At 37.9% G+C, this 21,852-nt stretch overlaps 2 protein-coding genes across 2 annotated transcripts; one reads left to right on the forward strand and one right to left on the reverse strand.

Moving 5' to 3' along the window:
• Window positions 1–1,970: 1,970 nt before the first annotated feature.
• Window positions 1,971–12,464, forward strand: LOC105031974 (uncharacterized). Its single transcript, XM_010906281.4, is given in 8 exon segments — window positions 1,971–2,302; window positions 2,622–2,765; window positions 9,609–9,676; window positions 9,800–9,850; window positions 10,058–10,117; window positions 10,235–10,373; window positions 10,376–10,701; window positions 12,058–12,464. Coding segments are annotated over 8 exon segments (981 nt in total). The 5' UTR covers window positions 1,971–2,148; the 3' UTR covers window positions 12,097–12,464.
• A 6,156-nt stretch (window positions 12,465–18,620) lies between these two features.
• Window positions 18,621–19,673, reverse strand: LOC105031973 (ethylene-response factor C3). Its single transcript, XM_010906280.3, has one exon. The coding sequence runs from the start codon at window positions 19,577–19,579 to the stop codon at window positions 18,908–18,910; it is 672 nt and encodes a 223-aa protein (XP_010904582.1). The 5' UTR covers window positions 19,580–19,673; the 3' UTR covers window positions 18,621–18,907.
• Between the last annotated feature and the right edge of the window lie 2,179 nt (window positions 19,674–21,852).

The raw sequence follows: 21,852 nt of genomic DNA on the forward strand, positions 1-21,852 counted from the left end.
TGGAGGGGGCTTTGCTGTGGAGATCCATGGAGGCGTAGGAGGTGGGGCCAGAGCGTAGGACCAAATCAGCAACCCGCATGCACCACTCGTCGGAGCGGAGCAGCATCTCCACCAGGTGGCTATGACGTGTGGGGGAAGAGATTGAAGCACACGATGAAGTAGAAGAGCTCCTATGTGCCAATAAGAACATATCCTATAAGCTAGTATCTTAGGTTTTATCAATTTATATGGATTGAAATATTGGAGCCGATATTTATGTTTATATCGTATCAGGAAGTGCCTCCTATTAGACCAGGTTGATTCTGGTGAATATTTTCTTGAAAAAATAGGCTGAGTTTATGTTGGTTTGAGCGATAAGCATACTGACAAAATTATCGTTCGAATCCATCTGTCTAATAAGCATCCCTTTTTGAAATGTCCTGTTTGACGAGCATTCAGGATCTCGAGCCTGAAAGCAACTCTTATTTAAGCTGATAAAATTACCTAGAACAGTTAGTACATTTATTTAATATACAAACTAGATTAAGGCATTTAAAAATGGCATGTCTAATAAGCTGATTAGATATTCTTGAGAATAATCTAAAAGAGCGACTTGACATGCTTAATTATAAATTACGATTAACCCACTAATTTTAAATTTTACTTTACTGCTCTATTATAGCATCAAAAATATAATTTTAACATTTCTCTAGAAACACTACAATACATGATTAAATGGACTCGAGGAGACGGAAGGAGGGAGGTTAGCCTACGTTCAATGAACCAGGATGGAGTGAACTGAAAATTTTTTTAAATCTATTTGTCCCTCTCATCGGAGGTTTTGCTGGTGGTGGTGTCCTTTGTTTCTTTTTTTTTTTTGGGTATGAATGTCCTTTGTTTTTTTGTTAGACCACAATAAAGGTAGACGAGTCCACAATGACCATCGTGCACTTAGGCGTTCTTCTCGACTTCGCCATCTTTGGCGGTAATATTCGGATGGTGGTCGACGGCGAAATCAGATGAGCTGCAGATGATTCGGAGTCGGCGGACGTGCATGCGACCACGTCAACAATGGGTATCGGGCTTGAAGAGGATAGTCCTCAAGAGGGCAGAGTAGGCACCGGAGCCGCCCTCGCAGAATCTTCCTCCCTTTATCTATTGCTCTAAGAAATAGAATGAAACTAGGATTTGTTGGGGGGAGGGGGGATAGAGAGAGAGAGAGAGATGGGAGGGGGAAGGAAGAAGAGAGGGGAGAGAGATGGGAAGGAGAATAAACCTGGAAGAATGGTGAGGATTTTTGGGACATGTAGTTGGCTTTTCAAGAGAAATTTTCAATCCTTTTTTTTTAAATTTTTTTATTTGATTTTTTTAAGAAAATGCTATCTTTTTCTGATATGTTTATATCTAAAATGCTCAACATATTATATTAGTTTTCCTTGCTTTTAACGCATTATTTTTCTCCCTTTCCTCCACTTTACTCCCTATGTTCTCTTTCCTTCCATCCCTTCCGTCTCTCAATCTTATCAATGATTGTGCCGACCGACAATTGATTATACCTTTTCTTTCGAGTAATTCTTTAATGATGATTGAAAATTTAATAAAATAAAAAATTATATAATAATAAAATATATATTATTTTATTGATACGACTATGAAGAAAAGAGATGTACGTGGGATGTAAATAGATGGTCATACTTTGCTTAACAATGAGGATTCTGAAATAATTGATATTGAAAATATTGATTCAAGAAATGATTTTTCTATCGATAAAAGATAAAAATGATTATATTATTTATTATTATTATATTATTAAATATTTTGTATTAAATTATTAATTTATAAAAATATGATTATGTTACGGTATCTAAGCTAGTATTTTTGTTAAGTTGCTGGGTGGGGTAATAAGTTGGGTTAACTTAAAATAGTAACCAAGTAACATTTACATCCTCCCGAAGTCCTGAATCCAAAAGTATATGTAGTTTGTCCAGCCTATCAAACCTGCGCATCCTATTTCGAGTCGAATTGGCAGGGATAACAACGCACTTATATATTCGGAATTAGATCCTTTCGGGTTGCGGCGCTCTAATTCCGATCTTTTCAATTCCAGTTTCAAAAGCCCTGTTTTTTTTTCTTGGTGCTAAATCCTACCCAATTCGGCATCCCAGAGACATGAGAGGTTCCGCCGGCGCCAGCGGCGGCCGCGGCAGGGCCAGTCGGGAGAAGTACCGGAATCCCTGCCTCACGATGCACCAGCCGTGGGCCTCGCTCTTGGTCCATGGCATCAAGCGCATCGAGGGGAGATCATGGCCAGCTCCTCTTACTGGTACGAAGCTTAATCTTTTCCTCTTTGATCTCCGCTTCTATGTTCCAGTCTTGCTTGTAATCGTAGTTAGTGTTCCTGATCCATACTAAACCAACAAAGTAGTCTTATTCTTGTTCGAATTCAAGAATCCCATGCAATATCCATCCCGCAAATTGTATTGCTTTCTTGATTCTCGCTGAGCTATGCCCTAGTTGATGTGAATTTGTGGTTTTCTTCTATTCTTGGACGATTATTCTTTGTTTATCTTGTTGAAGCTGTTTTTCACCCTTGAATTGGCTGTTGATTGCGTGCTATAACTGATGCTTGTATTCTTTTGAAGGTCGACTTTGGATTCATGCTGCATCGAAAGTTCCGGATGCAGAAACCATCAAAGCAATGGAGGAGTTCTACAGGGAAATATATGCCACTAATGGGATCACTGATATAAAGTTTCCAGAGCACTATCCGGTCTCACGACTTCTAGGTATGTAACGGATGCCTCGCTTTCTTACTATTTTATGGTTTGATCAGTTTCCAGATAAAGATTCGCCGACTTGGTATTAGATCTTGTAGGGATACCATCTTATTATAGTGTCTGTGCATGGTACAGTATGGTCAAGTTTGCATGCCAAGTAACAGTATGGGATGGTACCATATACCGGTTCGGTATCGGTGTGGTATGGTATGGTCTGTATGAGACCAACTGGTACGGCAAACCTTGCTTTACATACTTGACAACTTTATTCAGCTATTATCTTCAATGAGATTTAATAATTTAGATGGTCTGCAGTTTTCAGATGTGATGTAAATTAACTGGATTGGAGATCACAGCATATGAGATATACACCATGTTATAATTTTTAAAACCCCCAGAATATACTAGGGACTAGGGCTAACATATCAATGGTTTTTGTAGATTACAATATCAAAAAATCTGTCTTGCAATATGCTTAAAATATCTGAACTTAAGTATTAAAGCATAGCCAGTCTGCTTTTAGCTTGGTTTCATGGGATTATATGAGAAGAATAAAACAAGTTAGCCTGTGATGTTGGGTTTGAGTTGAATCTTTCTAAAGTTTCTTCAAATGTTGTTTAAAACATCATTATTACATTCCCATCCGATCTTTCTCGCAGAGAAACTGTGGCTCTGGGATGATGAGTCGTCTTAAAAGTGTTGCATATATGTGTTTCCTTGCTTATTTGCTTTATAATTCTAAGTTGTTTCAGCTATATAGCAGCTTCTGTCTTTTGACTGTATAACAGCTTCTATCTTATGGTTTAGAAGATACGTCTGTTAGAACTGTTTACTAGGTTTTTGGTAATCACACTTAACTGAGAATTCCCATTTATTTGCAGTTTTTTTCATTTATAATTTATTCTGATCGCCATTTTTCTACATAAAAATGGAAATCTGACAATGGAAAAGGAAAAGGTAATTGCACAAAAGGCTTCTTGTTGACAATAAGAAAGAAATACTATTTAATGCTTTCAATGGTAAATTTGATATGTCAATTCAAACCTTTTCTGTAGTTTTTGAACATGATCTATAAATCGGCTGTTATAAATTGAAGGAGTTATAGACTTGTAGCGAGTTCTTTCCTAAATAGCATTTTATTCATGATATGTCCTTCACTTAGGTGGTATTTGAATATTGGAAGATCTTATGGGCTTGAGAAGATCTTCTCTATGGGTACTCCATGTGACTTTGCATGCAAAGCAAAGGCATCCAAGGAGGAGGCAGCCGGCAAGTGCAAACTATCTCTATTTTTCAGGGATAGGATAAACACCTTTCAAATGGATTCAATTATCCGAGAAATAAGGATTAGTTGTGCTGGCATGCTGTCCCATCTCTTTAAACTACTCCTCACATGTGCTTAGAAAAAAATGCTTACTTAGAAGGCTTTATCAGGCTAATAAGATCTTCTTGTATCCAAATGCCCTCTTAGTCTATCCATATACTTTATATCAAAAAAGTATGTTTTTGTTGTGAACCATGCGATGTAGGAATTCCTACTCCATCATCTTTCAATTTTCTTGTTCCTTACAATTCAAGCTTCAAACTCATCTTTGTGTGTGTGTTGGAGGGGGGGGGGGGGGGGATGTTCACTCAAGCGTATAAGTGATGCCTGTATACTTAAACTTTTTCCACCATTGGAGGATGTCAATTTAAGATACATGTTTGTATTGCTTAGCTATATAAAACGAGATGGCTCTTGTGAGTAGGAGGGTGCGTATGAGTAAGATAAATTGGATGGAGTTTCTGTGAAAGGATCCAAATATGCTTGGTTCTTTCATAGACCTAGCAGTTGACGATGGTATAGTGGATTTTGGGGTCTTTTGGACTTTTGGTGTTTCAATGATAGGATTAGTAGCAAAAGTAGTATAGCCATAAGAAGTGTGCTTATATTTTACTTTGTGTTGTGGTTTATGCTTCCATTTTTTTCTTTGTTTAATATGCAATATAATTTGTTGATTGATTTATGTAGACTAGTTATAATGCCATGCGCTTATGCATGTGAATCCAATAACTAATAATCTATAACCTATGCTAACTGCCAAGCATATTAGTTGTAATAAATTGGTAGTTATAGTTGCAAGAAAGAAAAACTTTAATAAAGATCATGCTTTTCCATGAAGACCATTGATTCATAAATCATAACTCTTAATGTCAAGTGATGATATAGAAATATATAGAGATTATTGTATAATAGTATTTCATCTACTTCACCTTTTGAGTAAGATGAGTTCAGGTCATAGAAAGAAAATTTAAAACCATGATCTTCATTAACGTCAAAGTGATACTTTTAAGTATAAAACAACAAATAAGATCCATGATCAGTAAGAATCACATGTGAATCTAGTAAGAATCACATGCGAATCTCTGTTTCTGTATACTATTATCTCTTGTGGATGGCCAAGATGCAACAATTTAGAAAAAGAGGCATATAATGCATAGAAATTCATGTCAAATACCACATACACTAAATGGCCAATAAAGTGCTTTATGGATACTTCAATCCATATGCTTCTTTCGATGCTATAGTCTTTCAAGGCTAATATCATCTCATAATTCATATGCCATGTTAGACATCTTGCATTTGTAACTTTGTTGTTCTACCTTTCACATTACTTGTCAGTGCATCAGATATTCTATAACAGATATTATGTCCATGTCCATGTTGGTATCTGGTTGTCCTAGGTTAGCTCTCTCTCTCTCTCTCTCTCTCTCTGTGACTCACTCTCTCATTTCAATGCATGCATAAACTCTTACCAAAAAAAAGGACTTCAATTTTGGGATGTCTGGCTTACCTCAAGAATCTAAACCTTTGCATGTCTGTGGTCTCATTCATATGATGACTAACATCTCCAACTAATTCTACCTTTTACCAACAACTGTTCAGTTAGCTGGTTGCTATCTTCCTCTCCAAGTGAATGTCCTCGAGTTCAAACCTTAGTAGTGATGTAACCACCATATTCTTTAAAAAAAAAAGAAAATAAAAACAAATGTACCTTTTTTTTAATAAACTCACAAGACCAATGCTGCAAAGTGTGATCAGTGGAACCAAGCAAAACACTGTCCAAACTTGTGAAGATCCTTTCTTGAATTGGTGAGAAGTTGGGAGGCTCTATAGGAGAAAGTTTCATGAGGCACTCACCATCTGGTTGAATATTGCAACTTCATATGGATAAATTTATTATGCATCCTGTTTGTCAAGAGTTATAATTGGTATAACCAGTGAAGAAAACAAAAGTTAACATTTGTATTATATCCCACTTGTAAGGGTTTCAACTAGTCACAAAAACCAAAGTAGGGTAATTTACTTGGAACCTAGCTAGAGATGGTTAGAAGGGATCCATCTATTGAGAATAGAACATTATAAAGGTATTTTGACAGGAAATATATATGTCCTACTACTTAGTTATCATAGGGGTATCTGGGAGAGGTGTATTTTGGGAACGCAATAGTTAAAAGGGATCCCATTCATCGAGCCTAAAATATTCTAGGCATATTTTGGGAGGAAAGATATATTTTAGTTATCATAGGGGCATTTGAGGAGGGACATATATTGGGAATGGGAAAGCTTTCACATAAGACATTGGAATACATATATAGATTGTAGGATTTGGTGACTCTCTACTTACCATTTTAAATAACTCAAGGATGTTGGCATAGTCCAAGTGTGAGATAAGACATTAGATACACTTGGTTGCAAAGTGTTGCTCCAATTTTTTATAGATCATTCTCATTTTAGAATTTTCCTGGCCAAAATTTTCATTTGGCCATAAAGGTTTTTCTCAAAAAAATGAGAGAAACACCAAACATTAGAAGCGATCAATATGTAAGATCAAGAGGGAAAAAAGCAAGTAAATCTACTCATTGATTTCTCATAGGCAATGAGGTTTTTCATTCTAGCAGCATGAAAGATATTCTAAACTAGGTTTCAGCAGTAACTATATATATTACTTCATTAACTTAATAAAGTTTATTTAATCTTCATGGTTCACCAAACCGCACTAGTAAACTGTATCGGCATCCTATTGGTGTGGTTCGAGTATTCGATTCAGAATATTGACAAAAATAAAGGGAGGAAGAAGGAAAGAGAGAAAGAGAGAGGGGGCAGAGAAGTAGAGGAAAAGACCGATGGTAGCTCATTGAGGCCGCCAAAGGGCCATTGAGGCCTTAGGAGCTTCGCCCTCCTCTAAAGAGAGGAGAATAGAGAGAGATATAGAAGGAGAGTGAGGGATAGCAATGGAAGAAAGGGGAGGTGGTGTGGAGGCTAGTGGTGGCCATCGAAGGGAGAGAAGAGAGAGAGAGAGATAATAGAGAGGGAGAGGGAGGGAGAGAAATGGGAGGAGGAGGAGGAGGCAGTGGGGACTCCGGTGGTGGTTGTTGGAGGGCCATTGAGGCCCCTGCATGGCCGGATCCTCTCCCCATGGCCTCTATAGGGTTGAAATAGGGGCAAGCCACACCTATTTCATCATGTTTATTTATTTATTTATTTTTGTGATTCTTGACTTCATTATGCATCATAAAAAAAATTAAATGTGATGAAACAGGGGTGGGTCATCCTTATTTCGATCCATTGGAGGCCGCGGGGCGAATCTGGCCGTCCGGGGGCCTCGACGGCCCTTTAGCAGCCACTGCAGCCTCTTCGCTGCCTCCTTCCATTTCTCATCCCTCCCTCCTTTATCTCTCTCTTTATTCTTGTCTCTTTGGAGGAGGGCGGAGCTGCAGAGGCCTCGACAGCCCTCCTCCAGCGGCCACTGCAGCCTCCTTCTCCTTCTCTCCCTCCCTCCTTCTCTCTCTCTCTCTCTTCCTCTCCGATTCTCCTCTGCTTTCTTTTGCCATGTTAGTTCAGATCTGGTAATGGAGGCAGACCAAATTGTACCACCAATTGGCCAACACGGGTTCTGATTCTGATTTGGCTGACCTTGAATCTTATGTTTTTTGAAAAATATGGTGGGGATGCTAAGAGTGGAACTATAAATCTTTGTTTGGAGAGTTTTTTTTTTTTTAGGTTTGTAGGGGGAGCAAGACATGCATGCTCTTAAAGACAGAAACCATCTACTAAAATGCTGTATTTATTTTGATTAAAATTTTCTACCTCTAATAATTAAACAAAAAAAAATCATAGACTTGCTTATCAATATAAACATAGATTCAATTATCTAATAGATAGACTCCTCTTTGGTCTTCCCCCCTATGAAATTCGTGTAGAAGAATGTGATAATAATAGCACAACTAATAGAAAAAATCAAGTGAATGGAAGAATTAATTATCTCTTTTTATATGAATGATTCAGAAGTATATGATGGCTGTCTCAAAGATGATCAAACCAAAGTAAATAGTGATTTACAAAATTTAAAAGGATATAAATTTAATTATGATAGTAATTAAGTACAAAAACAAAAAATTGGAAAGGCCAAGGAAAAGCTATATTAACTATGTAACAAAAAAAAAAAAGAAAATATAGTGTTTTAAAATATAGTGCATCAGGCTGCATTTACAGCAGCATATGCCATGCAGTACGCGAGCTGCACTGTATTGTATGTGGTGACTATATGTGGTCATATTGTATATCGGCTGAAAAGTAGTTATGCAGCCATATATGTGGCTCAATTAGTATAGTACGACCGCATATGTGGCCTGCAAAGCATTACGGGGCCAAGCACGTGGTTCACTTATATGTATGTGTAGATGGAGCATTTTCAAGCTGATGATTAGACTGGATGTAGGTTTTAATTATATCATCACAACTGCTACTAATGTCAAGTTCACAAATTTTTTTAACTTGAACATAACAAGGAAATTAGTGAATATGGATGGTGGTTGTAATATCTGGCATGCTAGAAGCTGAAAACTTATTGTATACCATTCCCATATCTGATATTGGTCATACACACATGCATGTGTAGTATATATACACATACATACATGAAGATGTAGATACATATGTATGTTCATACATAAATACACATTTACATGCCATGTACAAACTACAAAGTGCATATATAGCTTTTCTTTTTCTAAAACCTCTATCAGATTCGCATATGGTTATAGATGTTAATGCACTATCTGAATAGGGATATGGATATTCATTGTCTTTAAATACAGATTCTGCTATCTGGACAAGAATTGGAATATCAATATAAAATATGGTTGTTTATTAATGTTTATAATGTATTTAATTTTTAATTTTTTCATATGTTTTTCCACTTATGTTAAATGCTGGCTTTTTAATATACTTTCTTGATTTTTCCCTTCAAATTTGTTACGTTAGACTCGTATATGTCTATGCATGAAGCAGTATGATATTTGGATATTAGCTATTAAAAACCAATCTGGAAATTATTAAAATCCAAATTGTAACTGTATTTATTAAAAACAATTGGGGCAAGGTTTGCTATACCAGATGGTACTATACCATATCAGATGTACCGTAAGATACCGGTACAAAATCAGTGTGCCATCTTAACCATACCAATATAGTACATCTTGCCTTCTTATATCGTGCACTGACACTATAATAGGATGGTATCGGTATACGGTCCAGTACCGAGATAGTGAACCTTGGTTGTGTGCTTATATTTTATTTTTTGATTGATATCCACATCCATTTTTATACCTGCTGGATAAAAGCAAATATGATGTGGATATGAAAAAGTCGACACATAAGCGTTCCATTTTCAGAGATAGTGTTCATGACTTCATGTTTTATGAAACAAAGCAATTGATTTGATATGCACTATGAGTTGGAAATGTATTGCCATTTGAAGTTCTCCGTGAAAATCTTGTGCAACTAATTGACTATGTTTCTCATTACAGGTTGTGTTGAAGTGGTAGGCTGCCTTAAAAGTGAAGAGCTGGTGTGTTGGGAGGCATTACCTGAATCGGTGGGATCTCAGTTTTATTAACTCTTTTTCTGAAATTGTCTTGGTGTGGTCATATTTAATCTGAGAAACAACTAATTTGTTTCGGTTTTTTTTTGGTCTAATCAATGTGATTGTCGGTTACAGGTAAGGCTAGAAGGCCTGACAGACTTCTGCTGGCTCTGTCAGAACCCACAGGTACATTTACGCATCATTCAGTAATATTATCTTCTATTAAACAGAGAGCTTTAATTCTTTTTAGGGTTTTTTGCCCTTCAAAAGTAACAGTCAATCATTTTCATTTTTACATGATAGAAAGTACCTTTACATTACAAAACGTTTCAGACTTTAAGAGCCTGATACGTTGAGAGTTTTGCTCAACTAACTTTCTGTTACTCAATGCAGAAACTGTTAGTTCCGTTTGAAATGCGAGGTTATCAGGGTGTTTATAACCTGGAAAAAAGGGTACCATACTAAGTCTGCTGTTTATTTGAAGGAAAAATTCTCCTTGCATTATTTTTCTATGCCTTTATTCTCACAGTGTTGTAACAATTGCATCTACTTTTTGCCTTTTTGGAATAGATCTATGAGGCAGCAGTAAGAGGTCTTTGCCCTGTGCAATGTCCTCAACCAGTGAAGTTTCCACTGCCGGATCCCCAAGATCCTTTGTCACTGAGGCCAGGATCTCTTGCCTCATACTTCAGCAGTTCTAAAACATCCACAGGGAGACACCACCTAGTGTTAGTGCTGCAATAGCTGGTGCACGGGCTGCAGCTGCACAGTTTTCAAAGAAAGATCAGAGCAAAGGAACCAGTAGTAATCAAATTGACGTAATTCAAAAAAGTGAGCATGAATTCACAGGAACCAGTCTCAATATAACTACGGAGGATGGAAGGTTGTATTGGTTCCCAAATGGAAGGTCACATCGGGGCTACCAGACCCGTAACCATAAGGAACAGAAGACCACCCCAGAAAACAGAGAACATAGCAGAGGCCGCACTAAGGAATTTAGCAGCGATCTTATTTTACAACCTGGAGCTTCTAGTAAGGTCAGTAATGTATCTTAAACTGTTGTGATTATTCCACTGAATTACTGAATGATTAAAGGTTATGATGTCAGGCCACTTCTAATATCTCCACTGTTTTTTGTTTCTGAGTAATCTTTCAAAATGACCAAACTGTTTTTTTAATAATTAAAATTGAAGGAGTGGTCTTACCCAACTCATTGAGATAATGAATCAAAGGTACAGCTTATGTAGTAGGTACAAAGACTTCAGAGTACACAATAAAGAAACCTCAAAAAAGAACCTAGTACAAAGAATCAAAAACCTCCTTTACACAATGCCAGAATGAATGTTTGATGCATCCTGATAGATACTAAGACTCCCATCACTTCTAGATTATTTTGATAGCATGCATAGAATCCAATGCCTAGAAATATATACGATGGCTATGAACATTGACAATTTGTCTGTGCAAAAATATTGTGCATTCATACACACATATTTCAGTATGATGGGTACATGCACAGATATATTTTATGTATTTCACTATATGGGGTATATCAAGTAGAGTGCAAGTTTGAAACACATACATTTCTTGTATGTTTATTACCCAAACCTACATATGTTTTCCAAATTTCAGAATAATGGGTACATGAACACAGATATAGTTTACGTATTTCAGTATAATGGGTAATGGAATAGAATGCAAGTTTGAAACACATATATATTCTTATATGTTTGTTAACTGAACATGCATATATTTTACATATTTCAGCATAATGGGTATGTGAACACAGACAGGTAATCAGTACAATGGGTATATGAAGAGAACGCAAGTTTGAGACACATATTTTAGATATTTCTGTATAATAGGTATATTGATGAGAATGCAAGTTTGAAAGACACGCTCATGCATGCACATATTTTATGTGATTCATTATCATGCACATATGTTTTCTTGTAGTGTAATGATATAAGATTTGAGAGGGCTGGTGAGTATGGCACTCCCTCATCATCCACCGGCAAGTCTGCCTAATTCTTTCAGGTTCTCTTATTTTAGATAAAGCACTGATTTAAAAGCGGTCCTCATTTTAAATATGAAACTCTAGGGGCAGGAGATCTTTTCCATGCAATTCACTAGCACACTTTTCAACTTTAGAACACTTTAGAAGAGCATGGCCCAAGTTTAGCAGGGCATAGAATATATAGGCGATAAATTGTTACACCAGTTCTTTGACCTTGTATTGCTTCTTTGTTTACACAATCTACCGAAACACTCATTTGGATATATAAATCAGATGCCTCTGCATGAAACTTTCATCCGTGCTCATCATCATCATCGTTCAAATATGTGCAGCTACTTGTGGCTTTCATTTCATTTTATTGACTTTGAGTTCTCAGCTTTTTGCAGCAGCATTGGAAGGACTGAAGTTGAATTAACTATCTGGCTTGCTGTTGAGAGCTTTCGGAACTGACAGAGTAGTGCATCCCTTTTTTATTTTGAACAGTGGATTATGTGAAGTTGCTCGCATAGGTGTTGCTGCACCCTAAAAGTATTTACAAAAGGCTTTTGAGTTGTTCCTATACCGTTGTATAGTTTCTTGCCCATTGTTTATCAGTATCTAGTAAGTTTAGGTCCCTGTGTGTTTTAAATTCGAGCATTTAATTTTGCTTATCGTGTAAGTTCCCTGCCATAATTGGGATAAAATGGTGGTAGGTAGCAACAGTCCACTGAATTATGGTGTAATTTGATGTACACGCTGTCTTAAAATTATTTAGGAATCCAAAATTTGTTTGATCCAGGCTTACTGATGCGGAGAGTTTTCTTCTCTTGTCGGTTGTTGTTCAAAATTGGGCATGGTAAAGTTTTATACGACTATTTTGAAAACTATACACAAAAGCTAAGGTCAATGCGCATGCAGAGCTGTCCTTAATTGTTAATTTGTTGCAAGGGGGGAGCCATTGGTGGAGAGCAGTCTCCAATTTGAGCTGGGGCACGATGTAGAATTCAAATTTGTCAAATATGTGGATGGATGAAACCACAATTTTCTTTTTAATGATATATCTATTTGAAGTCAGATTCCTCTAGATTGAGTCGACGATTGTTTTTGGGATCATGCGGAAGCTTGCCGCTGATGGTCGTTTCTTCATTAAAAAAAATTAACTGTAGTTTTGAATTTTGATATTATAATTTTTTTTTTCCCTCCACCGCTGTCTGGTTCTGCGTCTGAGCCAATCACCGTGCGCACCGCTGCGTGCGTTTCGTACGGTGCATGGTGCACAAAGAAGTTCTCTTATAATTACTTGGGTTACGGTTTTGACCATGGGAAATGCAAGGTAGTATCGATGTGATTAAGAGAGTTAAGAAGAAAGCTAGGAGAAGAGAAGACGATGGTTATAGAAATATTTTGGTGTGCGTGTTGACGAATGCGCGTGCATGCAGCTGTGCGCATGCATGGGCGTGGACATGTGCATCAGTGCATGTGTGTGTACGTATGCGGGTGCGCTTGCATGTGCGCGCATGCATGTAGGAGTGAGGGCACGTGCGTGTTACGCCTGTGCATGCATGTGTAACTATTGAATGAACCCGCACACCTTGTTGCTTTCAGGCCTCAGGCCTCCCACCAAAAGAATAAAAAAAGGCCACAGAAATTCTTGGCTTTGACTTGGCCTTTTTGATCCAATTCTCTCTTCTTTAAAAAATTATCACCCTCACAAATCATGTTACACGTTATTACTGCCAAATACCGAACCAACCATATATCCCTGGTAGGGAATCATATGCAGTTGGGCCCATAGCTCCCACATCCCGAGCAAGTTCATCGCACCCAAAGAACAGTACGTACACGAATGTATGCAGGAGCTGTCATAACTCAGATAAATGAGGTGATATCTGGTGTGAGTTCGAACTGAAGGATTCGTTTGGAGATTTAGGAGGAATAAAGTTTTGGGCGATAGTTGAATTGTTTAGCATGGATTGTGTGGCTGTGAACGGGAGTCCACTGTTGATTTGGGGGTAGGCCCAGGAGTGATCAATATTTGTATGCTTGCAAGCACATCCTAAGAAGAGTAGATGGGGTAAGCAAAGCTGATGGATGCAGCGCCTGCATTTGTAGACCGAGCAATGTGGTTTGCTATGAGAAGCTTCATATCCTTGATGATAATCTAGATGACAATGATAAGATAGAGACATTGGTGTGTAACATCTCTTGCTCAATTGAGAGTGCCTACAACTTCTTTTTGAGGAGCTCCAGGCACCACAAGCCCCCCTCAAGTTGACCTAGGTTGGATCGCCAACTTCCCCCATATATGTTAAGTGCAGAGGGGTTTGAAGCAATGATCCTATCTCTTTCTTGTCCTTTTTTTACAGAGCCTTTCTTGAGTGTAATTAAGCAAGACTTTTGCAATGTATTCCTGAGAGTTCTATTCTTCTTCAAAGGAAATCCACTGCATCACCTACTCTCTTATTGCGCAGATTCCAAGACAAAGGGAAAAAAATAGACTCATTTCCTTCCCTCTTTAATTTTTTTTTGATGAACTTGGAGACTAACAGGCACTTAACCCAGTAGTCACCAGCAATCTTATTGATAATAAAATAATTACAGAAGGTAAGTTACATAGGGGAAAATATAAAAAACAAGAGGAAACATATAGAGTCATAACTTCAGTGACAAATTTTTATGACTTGTCCTTCCCTCTTTAATTGATCAGGCACAAAGGATGATGTATTTTATACTGGTATCTACATGTCCATGAGATTATTTCCTACTTCTACTAAAAGTAGAAAGGTGTCTTATGCAAGTTAGGCTTTGAGAAGGCTTTTTACAATGCCAACTGAGATTTTCTTCTTACCCTTCTTCGAAAGTGGCGTTTTGGTGCATGGTGGATTAGATGGATCTGGAACATACTAACTTTGGCCAAAGCTACAATGCTAAACAATCAACATTACCTTCACCAAGCGATGAAATCATATTTGGCAGTTGTATAAATGAGAAACAAATTTATTGGTATTGTTGTGAATTGGGCGATTCCTCCATATTTACAATGTCTTAGGTTCAAATTTTTTGCGGTGCATCACTTAGTATTTGGGGTTGGCTAAGTTAACTAGTGGACACTTCCTTCCCTCCCTTCCTCTGTGGTAAAAAAGCTAAAAAGGTCGCCTATGATTTGAACAAAAATCATACGGGGCAACACTCTTTATATGCCACATTTCTTCCTTCTCCCATCTTAAAGAGAAAAATCTAAAAAAATTGAATAGGATAAGATTTCTTCTACTAACGACGTCTATCATAAGTTAAAAAAATAAAAATAAGAATTTCATGCTCCAAGAGAGACCGTGTGCATCTTCTTTCTTCTTCGTTAAGCCTTTCTCATCCTCAAGTCTTTTTCTCCTCCTATAAATGTGAAGTTATTAGTAGATCGATATATATTTTCTAAAATATGGTGTTCACTAGTATACTGACCAAATGATATATATTTGTTGACTTCTTGATATATACTGTAAAGCTTCTTTGATACACATCCAATAATAATCCGGTATATACCTATAGATAAATCGATATATAATTTTCAAAATATAGTATTCACTAATGCACAATATATGGTCAGGTGATATACATCTAGTGAAGTATTCATCTAATGTTCTAATATATACCTCCAAATAAATCAATATATAGTTTATGAATACAGTATTCATCAGTATATAGTACATGGCCAAGTGGTACATACATTTTGATTTTTTGATACAAATTGTAAGCTTATTTGTTGCATATTTAATAGTAATCCAATACATATCTGCAAATAAATCTATATACCATTCACTAGTACATAATATATGGTTAAGTAATATACATCTAGTAAAATAATAATGTAATATTCTAATATACACCTCCAGATAAATCAATACATAGTTTTTATAATATGGTGTTCACCCCTACACAGTATATAACTAAGTGATGTATGCTCATCTGTTTCTTGTTACATACTGTAAGCTTCTTTAATACATATTCAGCAGTAATCCAATACATATTTATAGATAAATCAATACATTATTTTTAAAATATGGTGTTTGCTAGCATACAATTTGAAATTAGTTAATATACACATAGCAGTATAGTCATCAATATCTCAATGCATATCTTAAAGTAAATCAATTAACCTATTGAAGGAGGAGAAAGAAACTCGGGAGGCTAAGAAAAAAGCTCACAGATAGGAAAGATGGCTTGATGAAAAAGAGAATAGATTTGAAAGCTTGATGAGGAAGAAAGAGGATGTGGATGGTTTTTCTCACAAAAGATTTCTTTATGTGCCATTTTTTTTTTTTTTTTTAAGTTATGGGTTAATGGACTTTGTTAGTAGAAATTCTTTTGTCTATATGTAAATTTTTTTTTTAAGATTGGAGAAAAAGAAACCATAGTATAAAAAGAGTTCCATCCTAAATGATACTCTATAGTGCCCACCCCATATAATTTTTGTTCTATATTTCAATAGGTCATTATATGACAATTACTCATCATGATGGAGAAAGTTTGTAACAAGATTAATGCTCCCACATTTCTTGGAAATTTGATGTATATGCAAGTCTACATCCCTAGGCAGAGGAATTTTCTATAGCCTAGAAATGGGGTAATATGGGTGATTGGTTTAGGATGAGTCAATTTCTAATGTATATAATCCACCATTGGCTACGGAAATTACATTGTTCATAGATGGGCCAGCATAAGTAGCATTTGGCTGGAAGCAAAATTTTTTGTGCACTATGGGCGGTGTAGAAAATCCAACGTAGAGTACACCATCTCGTCTGATTGATCGATTTAGTCATTACTTTCCAATGTGCATTTAATGCTTATAGGTTGATTTTTTTATTTAAAAATTTTATATGACGAAAATATTCCTACTTTTTGAAAAAAATTATGACATCCCGTAGTGAATATAACTCAAGATGTTATAATATGGCCTAAGATATTATAATATCAGAGGGATATTTTTTTCCAACCACTTTTCAATGCTTATTTAATGCATGCAAGTCAGTTTTTTTGTTTGAAAATTTTGAATGACGAAAATATCTCTATTCTTTAGAGAAAATTATGACATCCTATGCATATTATGGACGCAGGATATCATAATATTGCCACAAGATGTCATAATTTTTTCAAAAAGTAGAGACTTTTTTGTCATACAAAATTTTTAAATGAAAAAATCGATCCGCAGGCATTAAATGCATGTTGAAAAGTGGTGACTATATATCCAATCGGACAAGATGGTGCACTTTACATTGAATTTTCTACATTGCCCATGATGCACAAAGAATTTCTCGTCTTCATTACATTCGTCATCGTCGTCTCATCTTTGTTATCATTATCATCAATATTATTATAATAATTATTGGATGCAAAAAGGGCCTACATACGCCACCTCTGGCCCAATATTTGGCCCATTAGATTAAGACGACCAGCTTATAGCTCTTTTTTCTAGGATATTTTCTTTTTGAATATTTATCTCAAGCTCTGTCAGACAATTTCTCTGTCGAGTGCATATTTAGTATGAATTTTACTACGATGCCTCTTTATAATATTTTATTATAAAAAATATTTAAGACATTACAACATAATCATTTGTTTTTGATATATTTAATTTTTTTAGTCCTTTCTTCTTGCTCACTACCTACCTCTCCATCGTCGCATGTCTTCCCATTGCCCACCTTCCCACCATCGGCCTCTTTGTCGCTCACCTTTCTGCCACTACATGCCATCCCCTTCCTCCTCTGCCCACCTCTTTGGTACTCGGGTTTGCCACTGCATGCCACCCCTTATCCTCCGCCTCCTCCGTCCATCTTTCTGCTATCACAACCATCCCCTTTCTTCTCCTTTGCCCACCTCTCCACTGAACAGGCCCACCCCTTGCCTCTCCACCACCTTATGCCGCCCCCTTCCTCTTCCTCCTCCGTCCATCTCTCTGTCGCTCGCTTTCTCATCCTAACATGCACCCTCATTCATTCTCTTCTTCCGTCCACCTCTCCATCGCTCATCTTCTCATTACCACTTTTCTCCTCTTCTTTTGTCCATCTCTTCGTTGTTTGGGCCCACTGTTTCCTTCTTTCTTCTCCATCGTTTGTCTTCCTACAGCCATATATTGCCCCCTTCTTCCTTCTCGTCCATCGTTTGGATCTGCCACTCACCCCCCTGCTACTATATGCTGTCCCTCGATAGAAAGGATGGTACTCTATTAAGGAGAAGGGAAGGGGCATGACTTTTAAAATGCCTTACCAATTTTTTTGATTTTTAGATTACATCTAAAATTCGAGTTATTTACCATACCGGCTATACACATGGCTAGTTAAAATTGATCACTGATAAATAGATTAGTGCCATTTATCTTAAAACAGATCACTAGAAAAAAATTAATAATAAAATTATTAAAAAGGACTTTAGAGTACCATAGTAAAATTTTATTTGATATAGATTCCTCTTACAGGTGGGGTTGTTTGCAAGTAACGAGGGAAAGCCCTTGAGCCCGGCATCAACCAACTCAAGCAACAGTTGTTGGCATGTAATCATATACCGTTAGCAGTAAAGGTCAACAAATGGGGGAGCATGGACAGGTTTTGAACAAAGCTTACCCCATATTTTAAATGAGATTGATTTGATGACTAAGCTAGAAACAATATAAATATCATCTTATGCAGCCGGCTGAATCTAACTTTGTCTAATAAAATTTTTATATATTTTTACCATTAAATTCTGAATATTAATTTGAGTCTTTTGGTGCAATTGTCCCTCGCATGGTGCTCAAAATTTAGGTTATTATTCATCAGTTCCACCAATAATATGTCCATCAATCCCCTCAAGGGCTGGGATATGCTCCACTACACATTCTCTCTCTGATGTGATTGAGACCCACAAACTGATCCAGAATCTACCACCATAAACTCTTCACTTTACATTACAAACAGCTAATGGATTGCATTAGGAAGAAGCAAGACACCGAAAACGCTTAATATTACATTTTTGCCATCCAGGGAGTCAAAAAGAAAATAGTTCCCCCTAGATTGAACAATTGAAGGAAACAAGAAGCGGAGTTCTCTACCTCATTGTCCCTTAAAACCAAAGGAAAAAAAAAGAAAAAAGGAGAGAGAAAAAAAAGGAAAGAAAGATATAAGGAAACAAGAAAGGAATTGGAAACAAAGAGAAACTACAGAGAAAGATCATACAAATAAAGAGAACAAAGTCAAGATAATTGAAGTGGTTCAGCTTCACCAAGGGCCAGCAACCTCTGATTGCCTTAGAAGCTCCTCCAGGTACTCTGTCCCCAAGTCCTCCAACTCCACCACACTCTCTATGCTCGCCTCCCTCCCCTTCCCTTTCTTCCCCATAGACTTCCTCCTCATGGAGTGCCTCCTCTTCAGCGCCACCACCGGCGACACCCCCTCCTCCTCCCCATACTTCATCCCCCTCAGCGACTCCCGGACCCGCTCCACCGGAAAATTCAGCACCGCCATCGATCCCCTCATCGAGAACGCTGCCTGGTCGTAGGCCAACGCCGCGGCTTCTGCGCTGTCAAAGGTTCCAAGCCACACCCTAATGCCGTGCCGAGTCGAGTCACGAATCTCCGCTGCGAACTTTCCCCACGGCCTGCGCCTCACCCCTCGGTAGCTCTGCTCTTTGGTGCCATTCCCTGCCTTGCTCTTCGAGTCCACCTCCTCTTCTTTGGGCTGGTTCGTATTGGAGTCGCTAGCATCCGACGACGACGAGGCCTTCGCCAGCATGTCGAGCAGGAGCATCTCCTCGGAGTCATTCACGTCGAAGGGGAGGGGCTCTTGCTCGGAGTAGAAGAGCCTGTGGCCCCACGGGAAGGACTCCGGCGAGCCGATGGAGGATTCCGGCGAGTGTTGATAGCTTGTGGGGTAGAAGAAGGAGGAATCCATTGGGAGGAAGAGCCAACGTTTCTTCCTTTAGTTCTCCTTGAAGCTAGTTTGGAACTCTCTCTTGCCTAGTGGAGAACCGCAAGCCCGCCCCTTATTATACTTGAATACGGGGAGGGTTTTGGAGGGGAATGGCTGCAACAGGTGACATGGAATTTGGGTGGGGGGGGGGGAGGTGTTGGCATGGGGCCCAGGCGGGCTGGGGGGGGTGGGGCCCCCATAGACGGCCAAAAGGGCACGTGCGTCAATCTAGGACGGCGGCCAGGTCAGATAGGCATCCGGTGAGAGGTGACATCCATGGTAGCAGGGGCTTTTGGGGCCTTTTGGCTCAACCGGAGAGCCACGTAGCTGGGGCAGTTGGAAGGGTTGGGACTTGGGAATTTTACTCTCTCTCTCTCTCTCTCTCTCTCTCTCTCTCTCTCTGTGGGTAAAATGCTATGTGCCTTCGGGGCTTGAATTATTATGGGGGACACTGAGTAGTTGGACAACCTTAATTCAAGGCGGAGTGGATGCCATGGTACGCAACAGGGAGCAAGAAAGGGACTCCCAACCATTAATTCCAAGTTTCAAACCCAGAACCTTCCTCGTCCTTCATTTTTTAGCCTAGTTCACCAGAAATCACATGGTATGAGAAATAGTTGTTTCACACTAAATTTTCATTTAGAAACTTTACCATTCTTCAATAAAATCCTATGATTGATGGTGTGAAATCAAGCAATATGATTATACGTCTTACATCAAAAATAAGAGAGGCAACTTTTGTTTACCTAAATACATAGCTTGGAGTGGGCGAAAAAAATGATCTGGATGCCAGTTAACCATTAGTGATTTGAACCTAATTGTTCGGCTAGACCTCCGATGTTCGTATTACTGACAGTGATTTTTCTTCCAGAGAAAAAATTGACAAGATTCCACCAATCCTGCTGGGGAAATCTGAACACGATTCTTGCATGGAAGTAGATATCAAGCTTTTTTGGCAGCATGCTACTTGTCCCTTTCATTAGCTCGTGCAAGGAACCACGGCTTTTCTCAGTTGAGAAGTCTAGGTTTGCAATCAAATTCCAATTTGTATGATTTTAAGTTGGTAACAACATGTGAAGATAGAGTATTATCTCTTGAATGATTAGTTGCAACCAAATTCAGATGCTATAAACTTAATGGACGGAGCAAAACAAAATCACAAGTCTTCGAAATCCAGCCATCATCATGACAAGCAATGGCAGAATTGGGCCAGATACAGATCCCCTTGAAACTAGAAGAATGACAGGTGGAATTGGAAGTCCTTCCACAACATGGTCTTGGTTGCTCTTGACCTTCTTTGGTGTTAGTGAAGCTGATTAGGGGATCTTTTTTCCTTGGAATTTCTACATGGCTTTAAGAATGACACAAGGCCATTCAAATCTCTATTTTTTCATCTTTTTCCTTCATGCTCATTGATCTAGTTGTCCCTGTCACAACACAGTAACACTATCATTTAGTTGAAAAAACCTACTTATTTTTTTCACCTTTCGGTTTGGAAGAAGTGTATCAGGCAAAATGCGACTAGCTTCCTAACTGCTACAAACCTACACTACAATGGTATGAAACTTAGAATTATTCGGATAGACATCCAAATATTCTCCAATATTCCTGTATCTATAAAATTTATTCTAGGTAAAACTCATAATTGAAAAAAATCTAGCTTGGGATTTGACAGATGCTAATGAGGAACAAAAGTTCTCTTTAATTATTATGTTTACTAGAGAAGTTGATGGATATGAGATAAAGGTTGGACCCGTAATCAGACCATGTCATTTACTTTGGACACGTTTTGATCGCTCTATGGTAATAAAAGGATAGCATTAGAGAAGAAAAGATTCACTCCCCATGTATTATTTTTGTCACTTGGTATTTGCAACTTTATATTGCTTGTATTTTTGAGCTTGACAATTATAAAAGAACAGAACAAGATAAAGCTCCCTGTCACAATCCTCAAACATGACTGCGAGTGGTCCAATTATTCCTCACCACCCCTTGAATAAAGGTTGGCACACTAACTAGCATTGTGAACAACAGTCTCTTGAACCGTTGCACTAGAGAACTAAGGGGCATAAATTGATCGAATTCTAGGCTCGACCTCCCTAATGAACTAGAAACTAGGAAGCCAAAGCTAGCCTAAGCATGTCATGCATACATTTAATGCAGCCGAGTCAAGTAAGGATTATTTCTATTTTTGTAGATCTCATTCTATTTCTTCATTTCGTAACTACGAATCTGGATCCAACTTAGTATTATCA

The sequence above is a fragment of the Elaeis guineensis genome, chromosome 11, assembly GCF_000442705.2.
Source record: "Elaeis guineensis isolate ETL-2024a chromosome 11, EG11, whole genome shotgun sequence".
NCBI classification, from domain to species: Eukaryota; Viridiplantae; Streptophyta; class Magnoliopsida; order Arecales; family Arecaceae; genus Elaeis; species Elaeis guineensis.

What these genes read in the sequence shown, in the direction of transcription:
- LOC105031973 (XM_010906280.3), bottom strand. Translation starts at nt 19,579, where the DNA reads ATGGATTCCTCCTTCTTCTACCCCACAAGCTATCAACACTCGCCGGAA.